The 19,487-nt window shown below is 45.9% G+C and overlaps 1 protein-coding gene across 11 annotated transcripts in view; it reads right to left on the reverse strand.

Annotated features, from left to right (window-relative positions):
• Positions 1 to 771: 771 nt before the first annotated feature.
• LOC144116282 (uncharacterized) overlaps positions 772 to 19,487 on the reverse strand; it is a 97,603-nt gene continuing 78,887 nt past the window's right edge. For 5 of the 11 annotated variants that reach the window (XM_077651014.1, XM_077651013.1, XM_077651012.1 and 2 more), the window contains 5 exons: positions 18,849 to 18,950; positions 17,203 to 17,584; positions 13,033 to 13,457; positions 8,945 to 9,236; positions 772 to 3,240 (listed from right to left, as the gene is read on the reverse strand). In XM_077651014.1, coding sequence (XP_077507140.1) covers positions 3,113 to 3,240; positions 8,945 to 9,236; positions 13,033 to 13,344 — 732 coding nt within the window. In that variant the 5' untranslated portion in view covers positions 13,345 to 13,457; positions 17,203 to 17,584; positions 18,849 to 18,950 and the 3' untranslated portion in view covers positions 772 to 3,112. Of the gene's footprint in view, positions 3,241 to 4,962; positions 5,074 to 5,098; positions 7,700 to 8,944; positions 9,237 to 13,032; positions 13,458 to 17,202; positions 17,585 to 18,848; positions 18,951 to 19,487 lie in introns of those variants that run through there. The other 6 variants (XM_077651016.1, XM_077651015.1, XR_013311814.1 and 3 more) reach the window with 5 other exon arrangements.

Genomic DNA, 19,487 nt, shown 5'->3' on the forward strand with positions numbered 1-19,487 from the left:
GCTGCAGCGCGAACGCTGTGCAACTGCGCGACGCTGTGAACAAGCGGTCTCATACTCTATGTGGCACCACTATCGTGCGGACAAAGCAGTATTTGGTGCACAGCTTGTCATGTAGCGAGGCTAGCCCGACTGACTGAAGCCTAGCAACAAACCTCGCCCTGCTTACTTCGATGGGGAAGGAGTTGCGGAAGTTTAATGTGACGTAACTCATTCCTTACTGTGCCTTCGGCCATTGGTCATTATAAGACCGATATTTTAGTCTGCACATTTAGTTGCCAAAAATTAGGACTCCAGGACAAGCTGCGACATCTGGTTTGCTCGTATAACACTTTCTTTGGTTGCAGTTTTGTTTTGTTTAATTTTATATGAAACCTAGACCAGATGTAGTCCACCACCATTTTGTCGCACACTCCTCAAAGGTGGACGGCTACACCAAGCACTGGGGATCGAACCCCACACCTTTCACATGCAAGGCGGATGCTCAGACGACTAGGACACCGCTGCGGTACAAGAACAGACCTCTGAACAAGTGTAATGCACAGCACATCCCACATCTACCTCCACTTCATGTCCTCGCACAACTGCTTTCTGTAGTGGCACAGCAGTCATATTGCCCAGCAGTCATATAAGGGCACAGTAAGTGCAGTGTATTATGTACTCAGCTGAAAACCGCAAAAATGATAGCTAAGAGCATGTGCAACATTTTGTATATTTTAATTTTCTTTTAATCAACTTTTGGCTCGGTGCAGCGGTTTATTTTTGTTTTGCTTGTATTCTGTGTTACCAGTATACCTAACCAATAAATTTTTGCAAAGTTCTGCACACCAACTCTGCAGTCTTTTTTTCCCATTCCGAGTTATAATCAATAAGCTAGTTTGATGTATTGCACACTTGAAGAAAATTGATTTTAAAATGCTCGATATGTCATTTTTTGCACTAAGGAAACTTAATAGCACTGAGAGGTGGCTCTTGCGTGTACTAGTATTAGGGTTAGACCTGTAATAATTGGGGGGACTACTTCCAAAGCGGTGTCTGCTGTGGCTTCGATAGTCCTTTTCATAGGGTGCCTCTATGGTCAACACCTCTTTCAGGGTGAAGACTCCGCTCTCGACGGTGGCATGTTTAGTCCCCCTCTCCACCGGCTGCACTGAGTGCAATTATGCAAATTTAGTGTTGTGCCAAGACTGTTCTACAAGAGATTGTTGAACCAGTGAATTGGATCCACATAAGTGCAGCGTAAAAAATTCCGAGCACAAAAAAGGGGAGAAACACATACGACACGGTCGTATGTGTTTCTTCCCTTTTTTGTGCTCGTAATTTTTTACGCTGCAGTTATGTGGAAACAAAGTAACCAACTTGCCCAAAAGCTCGTTTTACAGTGAATTGGAGTTGCACAAAAAAATATTTTTTGCAGCCGATCTGCTGAGAAACTGTGCCTTGTCCACAGTCGTTCTTGCGCCGGGCGTAGCATATTCTGGTGCAATCTGTTGACCCGCATACTATTCATTTTGATTACTACTCCAACAATCGGGATTACTTATAACCAGCTGATATTCGCCAAAGGCTGCCAATCGGACAACTTCTCGCTCACTATGAAATCAAGTGCAGGAATTCAATTGCCTCTGACGGCTGCTATAATTATGGTAATAATGAGGGTGCAAAGTTACATTATAGCTCCAACCCCACAGGAACTTCTGGAATATTAGCCTTCCGCACGCCTTACCTTGTATGCATCGCGGAGTAGTCTGTTGGTTTGCAGCAGTCTCATTCCCACTTTTTTCTGCACGTCGCTGTCCGGAGCACAGCAAAATAACCACTGTCATTTTATAGTGTGGGCAGAACACCCTCACACAACAGGAACTCGAAGAAAGGGGTGCGGCCCAATGGCGAAATTGCCCACTTTCGCCTAGCTTTTGCATGTTTCGAGCGTTCCTTGCCGGATTTCTTCTCCCAATTAGAGACGCTTTGTTACTCGTCACAGCCCTCTTTTCTCCACATTACAGCTGTCTCTGTATAAATCGCACCTTCTGCACCAGACATGGGAAGCTGCATTTTTGGTCCACCGTACTAGAAGCACGTGCGCAGATTACAAAGGCTGTGAAAGCTGAAAGACGAGTGTTAAATCCTGCTAGGCCAAATCAAAATTTACAGTGCTTTGTTCAGAACTTGAAGACAGACTTTTCCCAGTAAGGTCCGGGCCTTTACCGTGCTTGGCTGGGGATTCATGGCCGTAGAACGCAACAGCCAACTGTGCCATGCGATGCAAAGGCACAGCGGGCACAACAGGATAACCAGGAAACTGCGGAGATGACCCTAGCGAAATAAAAGATGTAGGAAGGCAATAGCCTATCACATTACTGACAGCTAATGGTGTGAGTGTACTGGTCGTGTAGGCTTTCTGGTATATTGGTCTTATAGTCCAAAGGGTGTATTGGTCTATTCCAATAGACCTATAAGGCCAGTATGCTGGCACACCAATAGGTGTCACTAATCTGATTAGCTATTGATTTCCTAATTATATTGTAGGTCTATGGTGCATGGGTCTCATTGTCTGCTGGTCCCGATTTCTGGAGGGTAAGGATAGCAATCTTCCTTGTGCCTCCAGAGCTCAGGAGTTCCAGGAATGGAGTTGTGCAGCAGTTGCAATTACTATATACAATTCAATACTCCATGAGAGTGGCAACACATACTGGAACATCACCAAAGCTTTGACTGCAAGCAGCTCTGGATTAGTAGTAAGTGGTTTATTACAAATAATGAAAAAGGAAGGAAAGAATTTTTGCTAGCCCCAGGCATCTGCCATCGATATGAAAGCACCTGGGCTGGGGCAGAGGAAATAAAGGATAGCAGGCAGAATGGAGAAATGAAATGAAAGAGGTGAGGAGATAGATAAAAAGGATACGGGAGGAGGTACAATACACCAATAGGCCATTTATGCAATAATATATGTACATGATGAATGTGTGTTATGTTCATAATAAAGAGAAAAGCACACACGCACAACGCTACAGTTGTTGGATGTCTGGGGCTCGGAGCCGCACTCTGACGGAACCACGGTCTCGACGACGCCTGCTCCGACCACTGCCACCACCAGGACAGGACTGCCAAAGAGTTAAGAGTGGGGTGATGGGAGGAAGGTTATGAGTGGGTTTACTGACATTTTTACAAGCGTCGTCCAACTCTGGATTGCAAGATTGTGAACTCTGGCCCAATGCTGTAGTCCTTCCAAACCTAAGGCACCTGAAAAATAAAAAGCACATTGCAGTTTGCAAATTATCTAAAATGTAGGACACTGCATCACTTTTTCAAAAAATTGCTACTTCCCATTGTAGAGCAGTGACATGCGACTGATGCATGCATATAAATCTCCAACAGTAGGTCAACGTGCCACTGATCTTACCCGGTGATGGCACTGTATGTTTGGAAGGACTGTTCGAAAGCTCTGAAAGACAAATCGGGCTGTGGAATGCTCTAGAGCTGTCCACCCTGCTTTCAGTTCCAACGTGACTATGCATGCTTGGCATTGCACAATCTGCTATGCGAATGCGTGCCGATATACAGTGGACGACCGCTTTTTCGGACCCTCTAGGGACCGTGAAAACGACCGAAAAATCAGGGAGTCCGGAAAATCAAATTTCACCGAAAAAATCACGAACTTATTGCCATTACGCTGGAGGAAGAAGTCAGTTGTGTTGCACACATTCTAAAGCTCCTAATAACTAAATTTCGCCGCACGACACGTGCACAGACAACGGGCAGCGACTGCTTTCATGAGCTCGGCCTGGCTGTGCTGCCCTCGGCATGTCGCCGATGAACGCATGGGTTGGGACAAAGTCTAAATGGGAAAGCAAACATGCCGCTGCGGGAACTGCATTGTGCCCGCAATACGATGGGCCCAGAAACAAGAACTCAAAGATGGCAAAAGAATAAGAACCGAGAAACAGCCGAAGCAAGCGCTCCGCCGGCATTGGCCTCCATCATTCGGCCTAGGACTAGAGCCAAAATCTGCATCGTATTCGCCGATATGCACTCTGCGGTGGCTTGTGCATAATGAGGGGCGTAATCGAAACGCGTTATTTACGGTTTTACGAGAGGAAAGTCAGGGTTGCGGTGCGTTTTGCCACGGATACGCTGACCTCGCTTAAAAATGCAGCACCATTTCCTCCCGCGCTCGCCGTCTCCGTGAAGGTTTGTGCCTCCCACGCGCTTCGCTGCTACCGCTTTCCGTATTCAAAACGAAAGACTCGGCATAGATGAGTTCCACGAACTCTGAATGCTTTTCAAGTTCGTGGGCGGAAGACGTTCAAGAACCGTACGAACTCGAAACCACGGGGGCGCAATGTGCCGACTAGCGCAAAATTTCAGTATCGCAAGAGGCCCCCTTTAAGCTTGAAATTCGTTTTATTTGATCAAGTTTTCGATCTCTCCTGCAGTCTGAAGTAATGAGGTTCCACTGTACACATTACATGGTGGCGAGTGCAAACGAGGTCCATAAAATCGAGCAGTAAGTTGCGGTGCATCTGAAATTTTAGGCGCTCTTATACATTGGCTCTATGGGCCACGTCGCGGTGCCGCGAAGAAGTCCGAATAATCTAGCATGTCCGAAGAATCAGGCGTCCGAATTTTCGGTCGTCGAGTGTAGTCTCTTGACACGACTGTTAAGCTTGGAACACATCTGTGCAAGCCGATTACACCGGCTATCGACCTCCGAGGCGGCGCGTGCTACCGGCGACCGCCAGGGGGAGATAGTCGCGTTGGAATTGAAAGTAGGGTGTTCAGAGCATCCCCTGAACCGCAACAGCTGGTGTAATTGTATAAAGCCTGGGCACTATAATAATAGTCTCACAGAGGTGTGTCCCAATCTTAAGGAGGGTTGTGGGGCTAAAATACTGATTTTCGGAAAAAAAAAGCGGCGTTTAAGTTCGAGTTATTTTAGATTGCTTATTTAATGAATATTCTCACCAAGTTCAGTTGTTATCTGAGAAGTAGAAAAGAAGAAAATTACTTCTTTTCACGACGTAGTGGTAGGCTGTCAAAGGGGTCTATGAATGCTCTTCTCGAGACGCGGCCGCACTGCAGGCAAAAAACCAAACGAAATGTGAATGCCCGCGTTAGAAAATTTGTTTTTCGCGCTTTTATCTTCTGTCGAGAATAAGCAAGGCTACTAACGAAAAAGTAAAAAAGAAAGGCATATGGCATATTTCTGGCCGCGGCAACTGCAGAGTGGCTGGCAAACCAAAACAGAAGCTTGGAATTGCGGAAATTAACACGTGACCACCTAACGCTGTTTTTGCGCCATTCGGAGTCGCTCCCGCTTTGGTTGTGTTCGATGCTTGCTATCTGTTCCCTTTTCTTCCTTCTATGGGTCTATTGCGAACGGTGGGTGGCCAGTGGTGTGACCGGAAGATGCCCCTACTGAAGGCTTCGATATGGAGAAGTTTGGGAAGCGAAAACTCACCACGAAATCGAGAGGCTTACACATCACTGGGCGACCACCAGCAAGTGAGCGTCTGCTTGTGCGTTCGCCAGGCACAAGCCTGCTGCCGGCGACCGAAGCAAATCCTTCAAGCTCCAATGATGGTTCATCACCCGAAGACCGAATTTGCATCACTAAGAACCGTGGAGACTACAGCAGCATTGGCTGTACTAGAAATTAATGAGGGTGCACATGGCATCAAGAGAGTGTTTGACAAGCTGGAACTAGAACATGGGCGAGTCGAGACGATGAAGCACGTCCAGCGTGCAACCCATCATATTTCACGAGCGAAGGAAAGGGCAATGGAAAGCTCTAAAGCTGAAAAACAGAAAAGGCTTGAAGCATTTGCCATAGAGCAGCGTCCTGTTGAAGAGGAGGGCCCGACCTATGGATCAGGGCCCCCACTTCAATTTTCTTTACCCCAAAATAAAATTAGGTCAGATTAGAGCAGGGGTTGCACGCACCCGGTAAGAACTTGAAACAGCCAAAGCTCACTGCGTTTTTTGCACCTAAATAAAGTTTTGCTCCACTGAATACATTGTATTTTGACTTCCTCGCCGCTGCGCAGCAGTTAAAGCTCGACTGTTTTAGATTTTCTTGAGTGGTCGCTTGTATCGAATTACCGCTTATAACAAATTTTTTCGCTGCCCTGCTGACTTCGTTTTGGTAAGGGATTACTGTATAATGGCAACAAAAAACTGAACTTTGTTTTTAGAGTGATAACATTTTTATAGATATATTATAAAAAACATGCGAAAGGTCTTATCCTGCACTATAAACCATCTAGAAGGTATCTAATTAGAAAATATTAGAATATCTTCAATATTTTGGAAATGATGGTTTTCCTAAGCTGACACACCTGATTGCTTAATATGACAGCTATAACTTTTTTTCTGTTTGAGCTAAGAAGCTGATATTTTGAATATTGCCTGATGAGAAGATACACTCTTCCTAAAAATTTTATCAAAATCGGTGCAGTAATTCAGAAGTTGACTCTTCAGCCTAGCATCCCCCTAAAAAGCCATAGCAAGAGGTTATATGGACGTATATCCGTGAGGCGAGACGTGTTGCAGGGCGCCGCTACTGCGCAACACCAATGAGAAAACTGCCGAGCTGTAGCATCGCGAGCAAGAACGAAGCAAATCTCTGTACAAGTTAGCAGCTTGCTTGCCAGTGAAACGAGCGTCATTTGACTTTACTATGCAAAAAACAAAATGGGGTAGACAAGACGTATTTTAGTGGCATTAATGATGAAAAATTACTAATGAAATAGACTATCGAGTGCTCCGAGCGCGAATTACTTGACCCAACCTTCCGTTCCAAGCTTCCGGGACACGACTTGCCACTTAAGGAATACAGCGAGCAGCACAGTAGAAAGCAAAATTAAGGTTCGAAAGTTTAAACAACAATCCCAAGAAATCCTGCATACCATTTTAAAACTACCCACCGCACTCCATAATACTGTGCGATTGAAATTCCTTTGTCGCGCATGCGACAGCCATTGTCAACGCAACGCTTGATTCAAACACCCTTGTTCACGCAGGCAACAGCATTTAGCAACGCAAAGCCACAGCACAAACTGAAAGAAACTAACCTCCAGCCTGCATTCATAACGAATTCGTGCACCCGGGGTTAAAGTCAGGGTGGTCTTGGGGCGGTCTCAGACCCCCTCCAATATTGACGAGGGGTTTGAGACCTCCCTTGCCTTCATTGTCTTTGGGTATTGTTCAGAAAAGTTAAGACTGTAAAGTAGTGGTTTCATAAATATGCATACGGTAAAATTACCGACGCTTCGTTTCACTGTAAGATGTTTTACACAAGATACCATCGAGCATACTGGCAGAGCAAGAGGACCGCTTGTTTAAAGGGACGCAGAAAGGGATGTTTGAGCTTGGCTTTAAAATGCTTGCACTGTATAGAGTACAGGCCACCCAGCGTCCGTGCCACGTAAGAGACCACAAAAGCAAGCGGGAAATTAACAATACATTTTTAAAAAATCCCTCTTTCGCACCTCGCGGCGACGCACAGTCCCGGGCTTTCATGTGAAAACCTGGCATACAACATCATGCCGTGCAAGTGATGTCAGCAGCAGGGGGTTACCATTGGTTCACGGCGCCTAATTCTTTCAGACGTCATGTGCTACCACGGCCGCTCCGTGCGCCGCAGCTGGCAGAGGTAGTGGAGCGGCCGGGTGCGTGGGGCTGGCAGGGGAGTGCTGCTGTTCTGGCGTGCGAGAGGAGAGGGAAAGGCACGAAGACGCGGAAGTTCAAACTTTATCTGCATTTAACTCGCCTTCCACAGAACGAATTAAAATAATTCTTGCTGAAGGAAGCGTTACACAAAGGTGCCCCTGTGCTGTTAAAGATCCTCAGGTGGTGGAAATTATTGGAGCCCTATATTACGGCACATCTTTCCTCCTTTCTTATTTCACTCCCGCCTTTATCCCTTCCCTTACAGCACAGTTCAGGTGTCCCCGACAGTGAGAAGAATACTGCGCCATTTCCTTTCCCCAAAATCCAATTTTCAAATTCATTTTTTTCGCTTTGGAGGATGAACATAGTGCATTTCAATAATTGCACAGTTCAGGTGTCCCCGCGCCATTTCCTTTCCCCAAAATCCAATTTTCGAATTCATTTTTTTCGCTTTGGAGGATGAACATAGTGCATTTCAATAATTCCGGTCACATCTCTTTCAAGTCTCTTCCGAGGTCTTGTGTGCGGAACCACTCCCTGTGGACACATTTTGCGGTCAGGGTTTGCGGGGAACTTCTGGTGACGGCTTTTCGTTCGCAAGAGGCATGTAATGCTTTCCCACTCAATGAAAAAAAAAAAAAATTAGCTGCGGTCCAACTACTGCTAAACCTGGTTAGAGCGAAAGCTGTATTGAGCAAGAAGAGATGGCTTGGAGTCATAACATTGAGCGCGTTCCGCACACCAGATACTCAGTGCACCCACTTTGCCAGCCTAGCAGGTGGCAGTTAAATTAATGGTTGATCACAAAAGGGTCGTCCCCAAATGAACGCTGCACCTTACTGCTCCAGTGCGGCATGTCTGCCACAATGCAGAAACCGAACGTGAAACAGCATAAGAGAAGAAGTTCAATTATAAAATATTTACTGGTTGTACGCAAATAGTGCAGAAGAACCTAGTTCGTACGTTTCCGGTTCAAACAACTGTCCAAACATTTGGTATTTCAGTGACTGTTGCCTTCCCTTGTTCTTGAAGTCATTTTCAAAACCAAAATACTAGTTTTGGATCACACATTTTTCCAAAAAATAAGTCTTCGCGTCGCATTTAAAAAAAAACAACTTATGACAAGGTTCTACTGAACCACATGGTGATCCGTGTTTCACAGTAAAGTCTTATTACATCAATATAGTAATAGCATCATGTAATATCAATATTACGAGAATAAAACATGGTACTAAAAATCTGGTGTCTGTAGTCCTCTCATTTCACACTGACATACCCAGATCTTGAGGGTCCTGCAGATGGCAGTCACAGTGGGGCAGTAGGTTCGGACTGCAGCATAGCAGAAGAGGGTGCCGTGGGTACAGCGCTGCGAGAGCCATCCAGCCACCCGCCACGCCAGGGAGTGGTCCCGGATGACCAGCTTTAGGATGAGGCTGCCCCAGAGTGAGGAACCATAAATGCAGCCAGCGTAGTGGGGCAGCTGCCGCAGCACTACCGGTCTTCGCGTGATAGTCGTTCATCACCTCGCCCATCAGCATGGCAGGTATCTTCTTCAGGTTGATCAGCACCTGGTGGGTTGTTTCAAATTAACAAAACTCCACTGCATTTACCAACAGGAATTTAGATAAATTTTTTAAGCATCGAGAGCACTAAAGCACTTCCTGTTGCTTATTTGGCAAGAATTTTCACCGCAAATAATGCAGAGTGGTTGTCTTGTATGTAGTGCTGTTAGGCACTGTTAACGTCTGCGGTTCCAACGCTGTTTCCATGACATGATCCAACTACTTGCTCAGGACGTTGCCAATGGAGTTCCCACTCCTATCTTTTCTCAATCCATGGCTGGCAGCTTGGCAGTTAACTTGCTCACTTCCTACGTTTTCAGTCTTCAACTCAATTCCATCACAGACAGCATAAAACTCTTGGCACTTACAGGGCTAACCCTTAATACTTTACTAAAGAAAGCATCTACCCCCTCCCCATTATAAGAGGTGCTATATTGTTCACTGACCATCCTGCTGCTTTTTTATACACCCTTCACATCTGTCACAAAATTCGGCGCATTTTCGAAAAAAAACAGGCGCTGCGCCTAAGCAATCGTGAACGCGTGCGGTAAAATAAAACAAAAACAGCGGGGAAGGACCCCGGGGAGTGCGTAGCTTTGAGTACTGCTGCAACTCGGCTCGCCAGTGGGGCACCAAAGTAAACATAAGACACGCACGGCATCGATTTTTCTCGAATGTCGAAGTTTTCGCTCGTGGACGGAAAGGGGGTAACCTTGACAGCGCCAAAGTGATACCTCTCCCCTTCGCTCCGGCACCGATGACTCAGCGTGCTGCAAATGACCTAGATTGTTCTAGAAGGTGGTCTCCGCGCTCGACCAATGGGGTCACGCACCCGGCGCAAGTAGGAGGAGCTTGTGCAGTTGAAGCGGCGTGTGTGTGTGCGCCTGCCCTGGCGTGAAGAACAGACGCGGACTGCACCTATAAATGAGGGGCTTCAACCGCTGTCTGTTAGCCCGAGTCACCATTTAAGCTTCCGAGAAGCGCGCCCGCTCGACTCCCGGGAGAACACCACTCGACTAGCCAAGGACGGACCAGCGAGGCAACGTGCACCAGTCTGCGGATCGGCCCCGTCCTCCTGAAGTCGTTGGACTGTCGCAGTGCCCGGTGAACAAATTGCGTTTTCATTATTTGTCTCTCTGTGTGTTAGTGCACTTTAGGTGCAGGTATTTTGTTAAATTGTTATCTCTCTCTATTGTGACTGCATTAGTTGCATTGTATTTGTGAATCTCTTTGTATGAGCTTGTACGAGTGATTGTAAATTCCTCTGTATTGTCTCTTATCTGTATACTGTTTTTTTTGTGAACTTTTGGCTCCGAACTTTTGGCTCTGGCTTGCGTCCGGCGAAAGCGGGACACCAAACGACCAACCCTCGTCACTTGGTAGCTGGTCTCCGGCTGAGCTTGCCACGCTGAGTCGAAGGCATATCCTCTGTGACCGAGACCGCTACCCCCACACGCTCTTAGGTTGTCTGGGAGCGCACGCAGAAGTGCGCGAAGTGGTGACACCGTCATAACTTTGTCTACCAGTGTAATGTGCAATGAATGAGTTTTCTAGTGGTACACATTTATTATTTTATCATTACTCATTACTACTGCTGCAGTAAGCATTCATCCACTCAAGTCCCCATAGTAAATACAAATATTGATTAAGTGGAATGTTTTCCATGTTGCACAAAAAACTCCAATAGGCAGAATGTGTATGTCAGCAGTTGTTCCTCAAAAGGTTCCTGTGAATGTATCCAAGCAGGGCACACGAAAACTCAAAATTTAACAAAATACCCTTAGCCAGTGGCATGCACGACCTGCAGGTCACACAGCAAACCATACCATGGACCAAGCGAGTCTGTGGTAGTCTGCCTCCATGTGCACCCCAAGCTGCACTTCCTCTACCAGCTTACCATAAAGTTACAACATTACAACAGAGTCCATTCTCTAGGCGACCGGGCAGGCCCAAAGATGGGGACATGTGGAAAGGAGCAAGAGCCTCCGACCTCTCTACCCCCTCAGGTTAGCAGCATTGTTTGAGCTGTCGCTCAGAAGGCAGTTTTGGCCACATTATCTATGGGATTACATGTTCATCTCTAGTGAATGTTATTCCTCGGAGTTTCGCACTACAATAAGGATATCACTGCTTTTGTTACAAGTAGAGCGCTCAGTTAGTGTTGTAAAATTTGTACTGCAAAGTAAAGATACAAGACTTAATTTGGAAATGCACGAATACACGACCAGCACAAAGGAAATTTTAGTACTTTCCTTTTTAATTTTCAAAACTTTTTTATCTTGGAATTTTTGTGTGTTCTTGGGCCTCTGTGTTAGTGAAGGTTAAGTGTACATCTTAATATACATCAGAACCTACTCAGCAAAAAATACAGAAACAAAGAGCTACCTTGCAACACTAGGCTCTGTGACTGATTCATGTGTTAGCAACAATCGCTTGCTAGCTACCCTATTTACACGATTTGAAGTCGACCCGCCTACATCTATTGCGTCGAAAAAATAAAGGGCGTGCTCACAAGCGCATTCCGAATTTGTAGACTAGCGCCATCGTTCTATAACTCCCGTTGTCATCGCTGCTGCGATCCCACAGCACGTCGTTCTAGCGTCGTCGTCCAGCGAAATCATCCTCTTCGCAAATGAACACGGCACGTCGCCATCCCGCGAATTCCCACACTTAGTAAAAAGCTGCACCACAAACATCGCGAGGAAATGCTGAGAAATTTTGCTTCGTTGCAGCCGACATCCGCATCACCCATTCCGAAAAGTCAAACTAGAGTCACCATAGAGTTCTTTGTTCTTTTGACGTAAAGAATGACAGACATCTAGAATGCTTACCAGGCCCAGAGCACAAATGATTGCCGAAGCACCACATTCAAGACTCGTAAAACCTCGGTACCAGTCAAGTGAAATGTGTCAAACAGAGCCAAAGAAACCACGTGTGAGCGGTGCTGGCTCTCCGACCAGTTACCAACACTCTTTGGAAGCGTCGTCATTTCGAGTGGCGTGCCACCGCAATTGAAACAGCAGCCCTTCCGTCAACTATCGACACTCCATGAGCACCAAGTGTGCAGTTAAAAGTAAAAAAAATGAAGAAGAAACATTCTTAACATGTGTGCAGAATGGCTGAATGCTACTGGACAGAGCCGTAGGTGAAATGTAAAATTGGAACCACGCTGTAGCATCCCTGATAAATCACTTCTGTCGCATTTATTTATGCCATGCTTTGGTTTTGATTTTAAGTAGAACCCCCCATCCCACTTCGGATTTTCAAACTACAAAAAAAGGGTAAATTTACAATCTTGTAAATACAGTAAATGACGTCCAATGTGCATTAAAAGCGGCATCTAGATTTGCATATTTGCGAACTCCTAGTTGGGTTCTTTATAATGTAGCAGATATAATGCAACACCAGCAGATCCGAGAGACTGTGGATAGGACAGAACCAGATATTTGCTACTAATAAACAAAAGGAAATCTGAAAACATGTTCACAGAATGATATCTAATTGTGCCTAAGTGGGAGGTGATTTCAATTCTGACCGTTGTCCGTGTCTGCAATTAGATAACAGCTACACCTGATGAAAGCACGCATAGGAGACAAGCTTAGTATCTGAATGTATACTTAGACTTGGACATGCTTGTTCTTCAGATATTTGTGCATTCTGTCTCATGCAATAATGCACTGCATTCTGTGCTGAATGTGCTACTCTCCCCACAGCTAAGAACACAACCCATGCTCATGCATGTTTTTTCCAGTCCAAATGTAATAAAAGAAAAGAACAGACACACATGAACGTATCCACGTACCTTGAGGGTGTTGATGAATGGCACCTCCAACCGGTACTCTGCCACTCGCTGTGGGCAGGCATTGCAGAGGTTGAGGTCGACATGCAGCGACTGCTGCTCGTGCTGGAAGGCTGCATCGAGGTGGTCTCTCACCAACCACCTCAAAAGAATCTGGTGCTCGACAAATGCCCCCAGTCCCAGCAGCGTGTCCAATGAGGCAGAGAGCAGGGCCGTGGGTACAGCGCTGCTAGAGCCATCCAACCACCCGCCACGCCAGGGAGTGGTCCCGGATGACCAGCTTGAGGATGAGGCCGCCCCAGAGCGAGGAACCATGAATGCAGCCAGTGCAGTGGGGCAGCTGCCGCAGCACTACCTGTCTTCGAGTGATAGTCGTTCATCACCTCACCCAGCAGCATGGCAGGCATCTTCTTTAGGTTGATCAGCACCTGGTGGGTTGGTTCAAATTAACAAAACTCCACTGCATTTACCAACAGGAATTTAGATAAATTTTTCAAGCCTCGAGAGTACTAAAGCACTTTCTGTTGCTTATTCGGAAAGAAATTTCACCGCGAATAATGCAGACTGGTTGTCTTGTATGTAGCGCTGTTAGGCACTGTTAATGTCTGCTGTTCCAATGCTGTTTCCATGACATGATCCAACTACTTGCTCAGGACGTTGCCAATGGAGTTCCCACTCCTCTTTTCTCAATCCATGGCTGGCAGCTTGGCAGTTAACTTGCTCCCTTCCTACGTTTTCAGTCTTCAACTCAATTCCATCACACACAGCATAAAACTCTTGGCACTTACAGGGCTAACCCCCAGTACTTTACCAAAGAAAGCAACTACCCCTCCCCACTATAAGAGGTGCTACATTGTTCACTGACCATCCTGCTGCTTTTTTATACACCCTTCCCATCTGTCACAATATTTGGCGCATTTTCGAAAAAAACGGGCGCTGCGCCTAAGTAATCGTGCCCGCGCGCGGTAAAATAAAGCAAAAACAGCGGGGAATCACTCCCCGGGGAGTGCGTAGCTTTGAGTACTGCTGCAACTCAGCTCGCCGGCGGGGCGCCAAAGTAAACATAGACACATGCGGCGTCGATTTTTCTCGAATGTCGAAGTTTTTGCTCGTTGACGGAAAGGGGTAACCATGACAGTGCCGGCACCGATGACTCAGCATGCCGCGAATGACCTAGATTGTTCTAGAAGGTGGTTTCCACGCTCGACCAATGGGGTCACGCGCCCGGTGCAAGAAGGAGGAGTTTGTGCAGTTGAAGCGGCGTGTGTGCGCAGCTGCCCTGGCGCGAAGAACAGACGCGGACTGCGCCTATAAATGAGGGGCTTCAACCGCTGTCTGTTAGCCCGAGCCGCCGTTTAAGCTTCCGAGAAGCGCGTCCACTCGACTCCCGGGAGAACACCACTCAACCAGCCAAGGACGGACCTGCGAGGCAACGTGCGCCAGTCTGCGGATCGGCCCCGCCGTGCTCCTGAAGTCGTTGGACTGACGCAGTGCCCGGTGAACAAATTGTATTTTCATTAATTGTCTCTCTGTGTGTTAGTGCACTTTAGGTGCATGTATTCTGTTAAATTGTAATCTCTCTCTATTGTGACTTTGCATGAATTGCATTGTATTTGTGAATCTCTTTGTATGTGCTCGTACGAGTGATTGTAAATTCCTCTGTATTGACTCTTAGCTGTATACACTGTTTTTTTTGTGAACTTTTGGCTCTGGCTTGCGTCCGCCGAAAGCGGGACACCAAACGACCAACCCTCGTCACTTGGTAGCTGGTCTCCGGCTGAGCTTGCCACGCTGAGTCGAGGGCATATCCTCTGTGACCGAGACCGCTACCCCCACACGCTCCAAGGTTGTGTGGGAGCGCACGCAAAAGTGCGCGAAGTGGTGACACCATCATAAGTTTGTCTACCAGTGTAATGTGCAATGAATGAGTTTTCTAGTGGTACACATCTATTATTTTATCGTTACTCATAACTACTGCTGCAGTAAGCATTCATCCACTCAAGTCCCCATAGTAACTACAAATGTTGATTAAGTGGAATATTTTCCATGATGCACAAAAAACTCCAATAGGCAGAATGTGTATGTCACCAGTTGTTCCTCAAAAGGTTCCTGTGAATTTATCCAAGCAGGGCACACGAAAACTCAAAATTTAACAAAATGCCCTTAGCCAGTGGCATGCACGACCTGCAGGACACACAGCAAACCATACCATGGACTAAGCGAGTCTGTGCTAGTCTGCCTCCATGTGCACCCCAAGTTGAACTTCCTCTACCAGCTTTCCAAAAAATTACAAGAGTCCATTTTCAAGGCTACCGGGCAGGCCCAAAGATGGGGCATGTGGAAAGGAGCAAGAGCCTCCGATCTCTCTACCACCTCAGGTTAGCAGCATTGTTTGAGCTGTCACTCAGAAGGCAGTTTTGGCCACATTATCTATGGGATTACATGTTCATCTCTACTGAATGTTATTCCTTGGAGTTTCGTGCTACGAAAAGGATATCACTGCTTTTGTTACAAGTAGAGCGCTCAGTTAGTGTTGTAAAATTTGTACTGCGAAGTAAAGATACAAGACCTAATTTGAAAATGCAAGAATACACGACCAGCACAAAGGAAATTTCAGTACTTTCCTTGCTTATTTTTAAAACTTGTTTTATCTTGAAATTTTTCTGTGTTCTTGGGGTTCTGTGTTTGTGAAGGTTTAGTGTATATCTTAATTTAAATCACAACCTACTCTGCCAAAAAATACAGAAACGAAGAGCTACCTTGCAACACTAGGCTCTGTGACTGATTCATCTTTTAGCAACAATCACTTGCTAACTATCGTATTTACACAATTTCAAGTCAACCCGCTTACACCTACTGCATCAGAAAAAAAAGGGTGTGCTCACAAGAGCATTCCGAAATTGTAGTGTTGCGCCATCGTTCTCACTATTGCTGCCGTTGTCATCGCTGCTGCGATCCCACAGCACGTCGTTCTAGCGACGTCGCCCATCGAAATCCCCCTCTTCGCAAGCGAACACGGCACGTCTCCATCCCGCGAAATCCCACACTTCGTAAATAGCTACACCACGACATTGCGAGGAACTGCTGAAAAATTTTGCTTCATTGCAGCCGACACCCGCATCACCCATTCCGAAAAGTAAAACTAGAGGCACCATAGAGCTGTTTGTTTTCTTGACGTAAAGAATGACCGCCATCTAGAATGCTTACCGGGCCCAGAGCACAAATGATCGCCGAAGCACCACATTCAAGACAGGTAAAACATCGGCACCAGTCACGTGAAATGTCTCAAACAGAGCCAAAGAAACCACGTGTTAGCGGTGCTGGCTCTCCGACCAGTTACCAACACTCCTCGGAAGCGTCGTTGTTTTGAGTGGCGTGCCACCGCAATTGAGACAGCAGCCCTTCCGTCAACTATCGACACTTCCATGAGTGCCAAGTGTGCAGTTAAGTGTAAAAAAAGAAGAAAAATCATTCTTAACATGTGCGCAGAATGGCTGAATGCTACTGGGCAGAGCCGTAGGTGAAATGTAAAATTGGAACCACGCTGTAGCATCCATGATAAATCACTTATGTCGCATTTATTTATGATGCCATACTTTGGTTTTGATTTTAAGTAGAACCCCCAATCCCCCTTCGGATTTTCAAACTACAAAAAAAGGGTAAATTTACAATATTGTAAATACAGTAAATGACGTCCAATGTGCATTAAAAGCGGCATCTAGATTTGCAAACTCCTAGTTGGGTTCTTTATAATGTAGCAGATATAATGCAACACCAGCAGATCCGAGAGACTGTGGATAGGACAGAACCAGTTATTTGCTACTAATAAACAAAAGGAAATCTGAAAACATGTTCACAGAAGGATATGTAATTATGCCTACGTGGGAGGTGATTTCAATTTTGATCGTTGTCCTTGTTTGAAATTAGATAACAGCTACACCTGATGAAAGCACGCATAGGAGACAAGTTTAGTATTTGAATGTATACTTAGACTTGGACTTGCTTGTTCTTCAGATATTTTGTGCATTCTGTCTCATGCAATAATGTACTGCATTCTGTGCTGAATGTGCTACTATCCCCACAGCTAAGAACACAACCTATGCTCATGCATGTTTTCTCCGGTGCAAATGTAATAAAAGAAAAGAACAGACACACATTAAAGTATCCACGTACCTTGAGGGTGTTGATGTATGGCACCACCAACCGGTACTCTGCCACTCGCTGTGGGCAGGCATTGCCGAGGTTGAGGTGGAGGTCGACATGCAGCGACCGCTGCACGTGCTGGAAGGTTGCATCGAGGTGGTCTTTCACCAACCACCTCAAAACAATCTGGTGCTCGACAAATGCCCCCAGTCCCAGCAGCGTGCCAAGCGAGACAGAGAGCAGGGCGATGCCTCTGTTGACAGGGCGGGTGGCCAGTGGATAGGCCTCAATGGGGTTGGGCATCAACCACTGGAAAAGCCCCCTTCCACAAGGCTCCATTTTTTAAGCCGAAAGCCTTTAATGGCTCATGGTCGGCCAGAAGTGCCCATCAGCAGGGACGTGTTCACCTCACCTGCCAATAAAATGATGCCATCAATACTAAACAAAAAGCATTAAACTTAATGAAAAAAAAAACAAAAAATGAAAATGGTAAGGAATGCAAAAAATAAACAAAATAAAAACAAAAAATTCCGCACAGGAGTCGTGGAAAACAACCCGCGTTCTAGAAAGTTCCATGGTTTGGCATTCCTGCGGGTAAGCAGACTTAAAAAAAATTAAGAAATAAAAAAAATCAGAAGTATTTAAAACGAAATGGAAAGCAAGGACTGGGGGCAGGAATAAATTGCTCACACATCTGATGGTCATCGCTTGGGTCGCTGAAGAAAAAAAAAAGGATGAGGTGAAAAAATACAAGAGAACAAAGGGAAGCAAGGAATAGAGCCAGGTACAATCAGCAACGCAGAGAAAAAAAGGGAAAAGAAAACGAAAACAAAAAACATAATGAATGCAAAAATATATAAAAATAGAAACTGATAAGTAAACAAAACAGAAAAAATAAAATGGGTACAGGAGTCATGGAAAAAAAACCCGCATTCTTGAAAGTTGCATGCTTTCGCATTCCTGCTGTAAGCAGACTTAAGTGCCCTCAATTTTTTCTCTACCTGCTTCACACCATGCGTGGCCCACCTGCACGGCAATTAAATAATAGAGCTGGTGCAACATGAACCCTCAGAGCCTGTGCAACATCACCCAGCTGAGCCTGTGCCAAATTTGAAAAAACTAAATATATCAATAAAGCTGCAAACCCCTGGGCTATCTGCAATTCTTCCCTTCACCATCATGAGGTTATTTACTCCCAAGAACTATGCAATTAGGACAGGAACATAAGCACATATGGGCATGTTCAGTACAGGTCGGGTATTCAAATTGGGTTCCTCGGGAACACTGGGTTACCACTTTATTTTTTTACTAATCACACCATCATACATATAACCATATCAATTATAGAACACAAGTTGGAAGCTAGGGTGGAAGCCAAAGCACAGCATGCACAACATTCATTATGCTTGATGAACTGCATGCAGTCACGCACAGTCCCTTAACGCATTTCCATTATTTTTACAATGAGCATGATTTACAAGCACACACGCTTCGCATGCAAACAGCCCGTTGACTTTTTTTTTTTTTGAAAATGCACTCCCAAGCATTCTCTCTTTTTGGGCGAGAAAGCTGTCCAACGGTAGCTTTTCATAGCATGCTGCAATGGAAGCAACCCTGATGCATTGACAGTCGTGAGGGATGGCAAGACATTGGCATAAATATGGAAAAGGGCTCACAGTTCCATTGACCAAGCTGCGTGGTAGAAGTTCTCCAGGGAGATGTAGTGACCAATAGATATTACAGCCGTACAAGGAGGGCACATTATGCGGTGCATATCACTGCAAGGGGAGCATTTTACGCATATTTTGGACTCCACGTAGGTCACCGTCGATTGACAATTGTAATAGATGTTGACAGTCGGCTCAATGTAAACACTGTCCAGTAACAACTGACAAGCACATGGGCCATCCTCCGAGAGACGTGCAGTGGTACCACAACTGCTTTCACTGTAAGACGTTTTATTCAAGATACCATCGAGCACACTGGCAGAGTGTGGGGACCGCTTGTTTAAAGGGCCACAGAAAGGGTTGTTTGAGCTTGGCTATAAAATGCTTGCACTATGTAGAGTACAGGCCACCGAGCGTCAGTGCCACGAACGACACCTAAAAGCGAGCAGGAAGTTTACAATACATTTTTAAAAATTCCTGCTTTCGCACCTTGTGGAGATGTACGATGCCGGGCTTTCGTGCGAAAACCTGGCAAACGACGTAACACCATGGGAGTGACGTCAGAAGCCAGGGGTTACCATTGGTTCAAAGTGCCCAATTCTTTGACGTCACGCGCTACCGCGGCTGCTCAGCGCGCGCTGCAGCTGG

Source organism: Amblyomma americanum, chromosome 1, assembly GCF_052857255.1.
Source record: "Amblyomma americanum isolate KBUSLIRL-KWMA chromosome 1, ASM5285725v1, whole genome shotgun sequence".
In the NCBI taxonomy this organism is placed as follows: domain Eukaryota; kingdom Metazoa; phylum Arthropoda; class Arachnida; order Ixodida; family Ixodidae; genus Amblyomma; species Amblyomma americanum.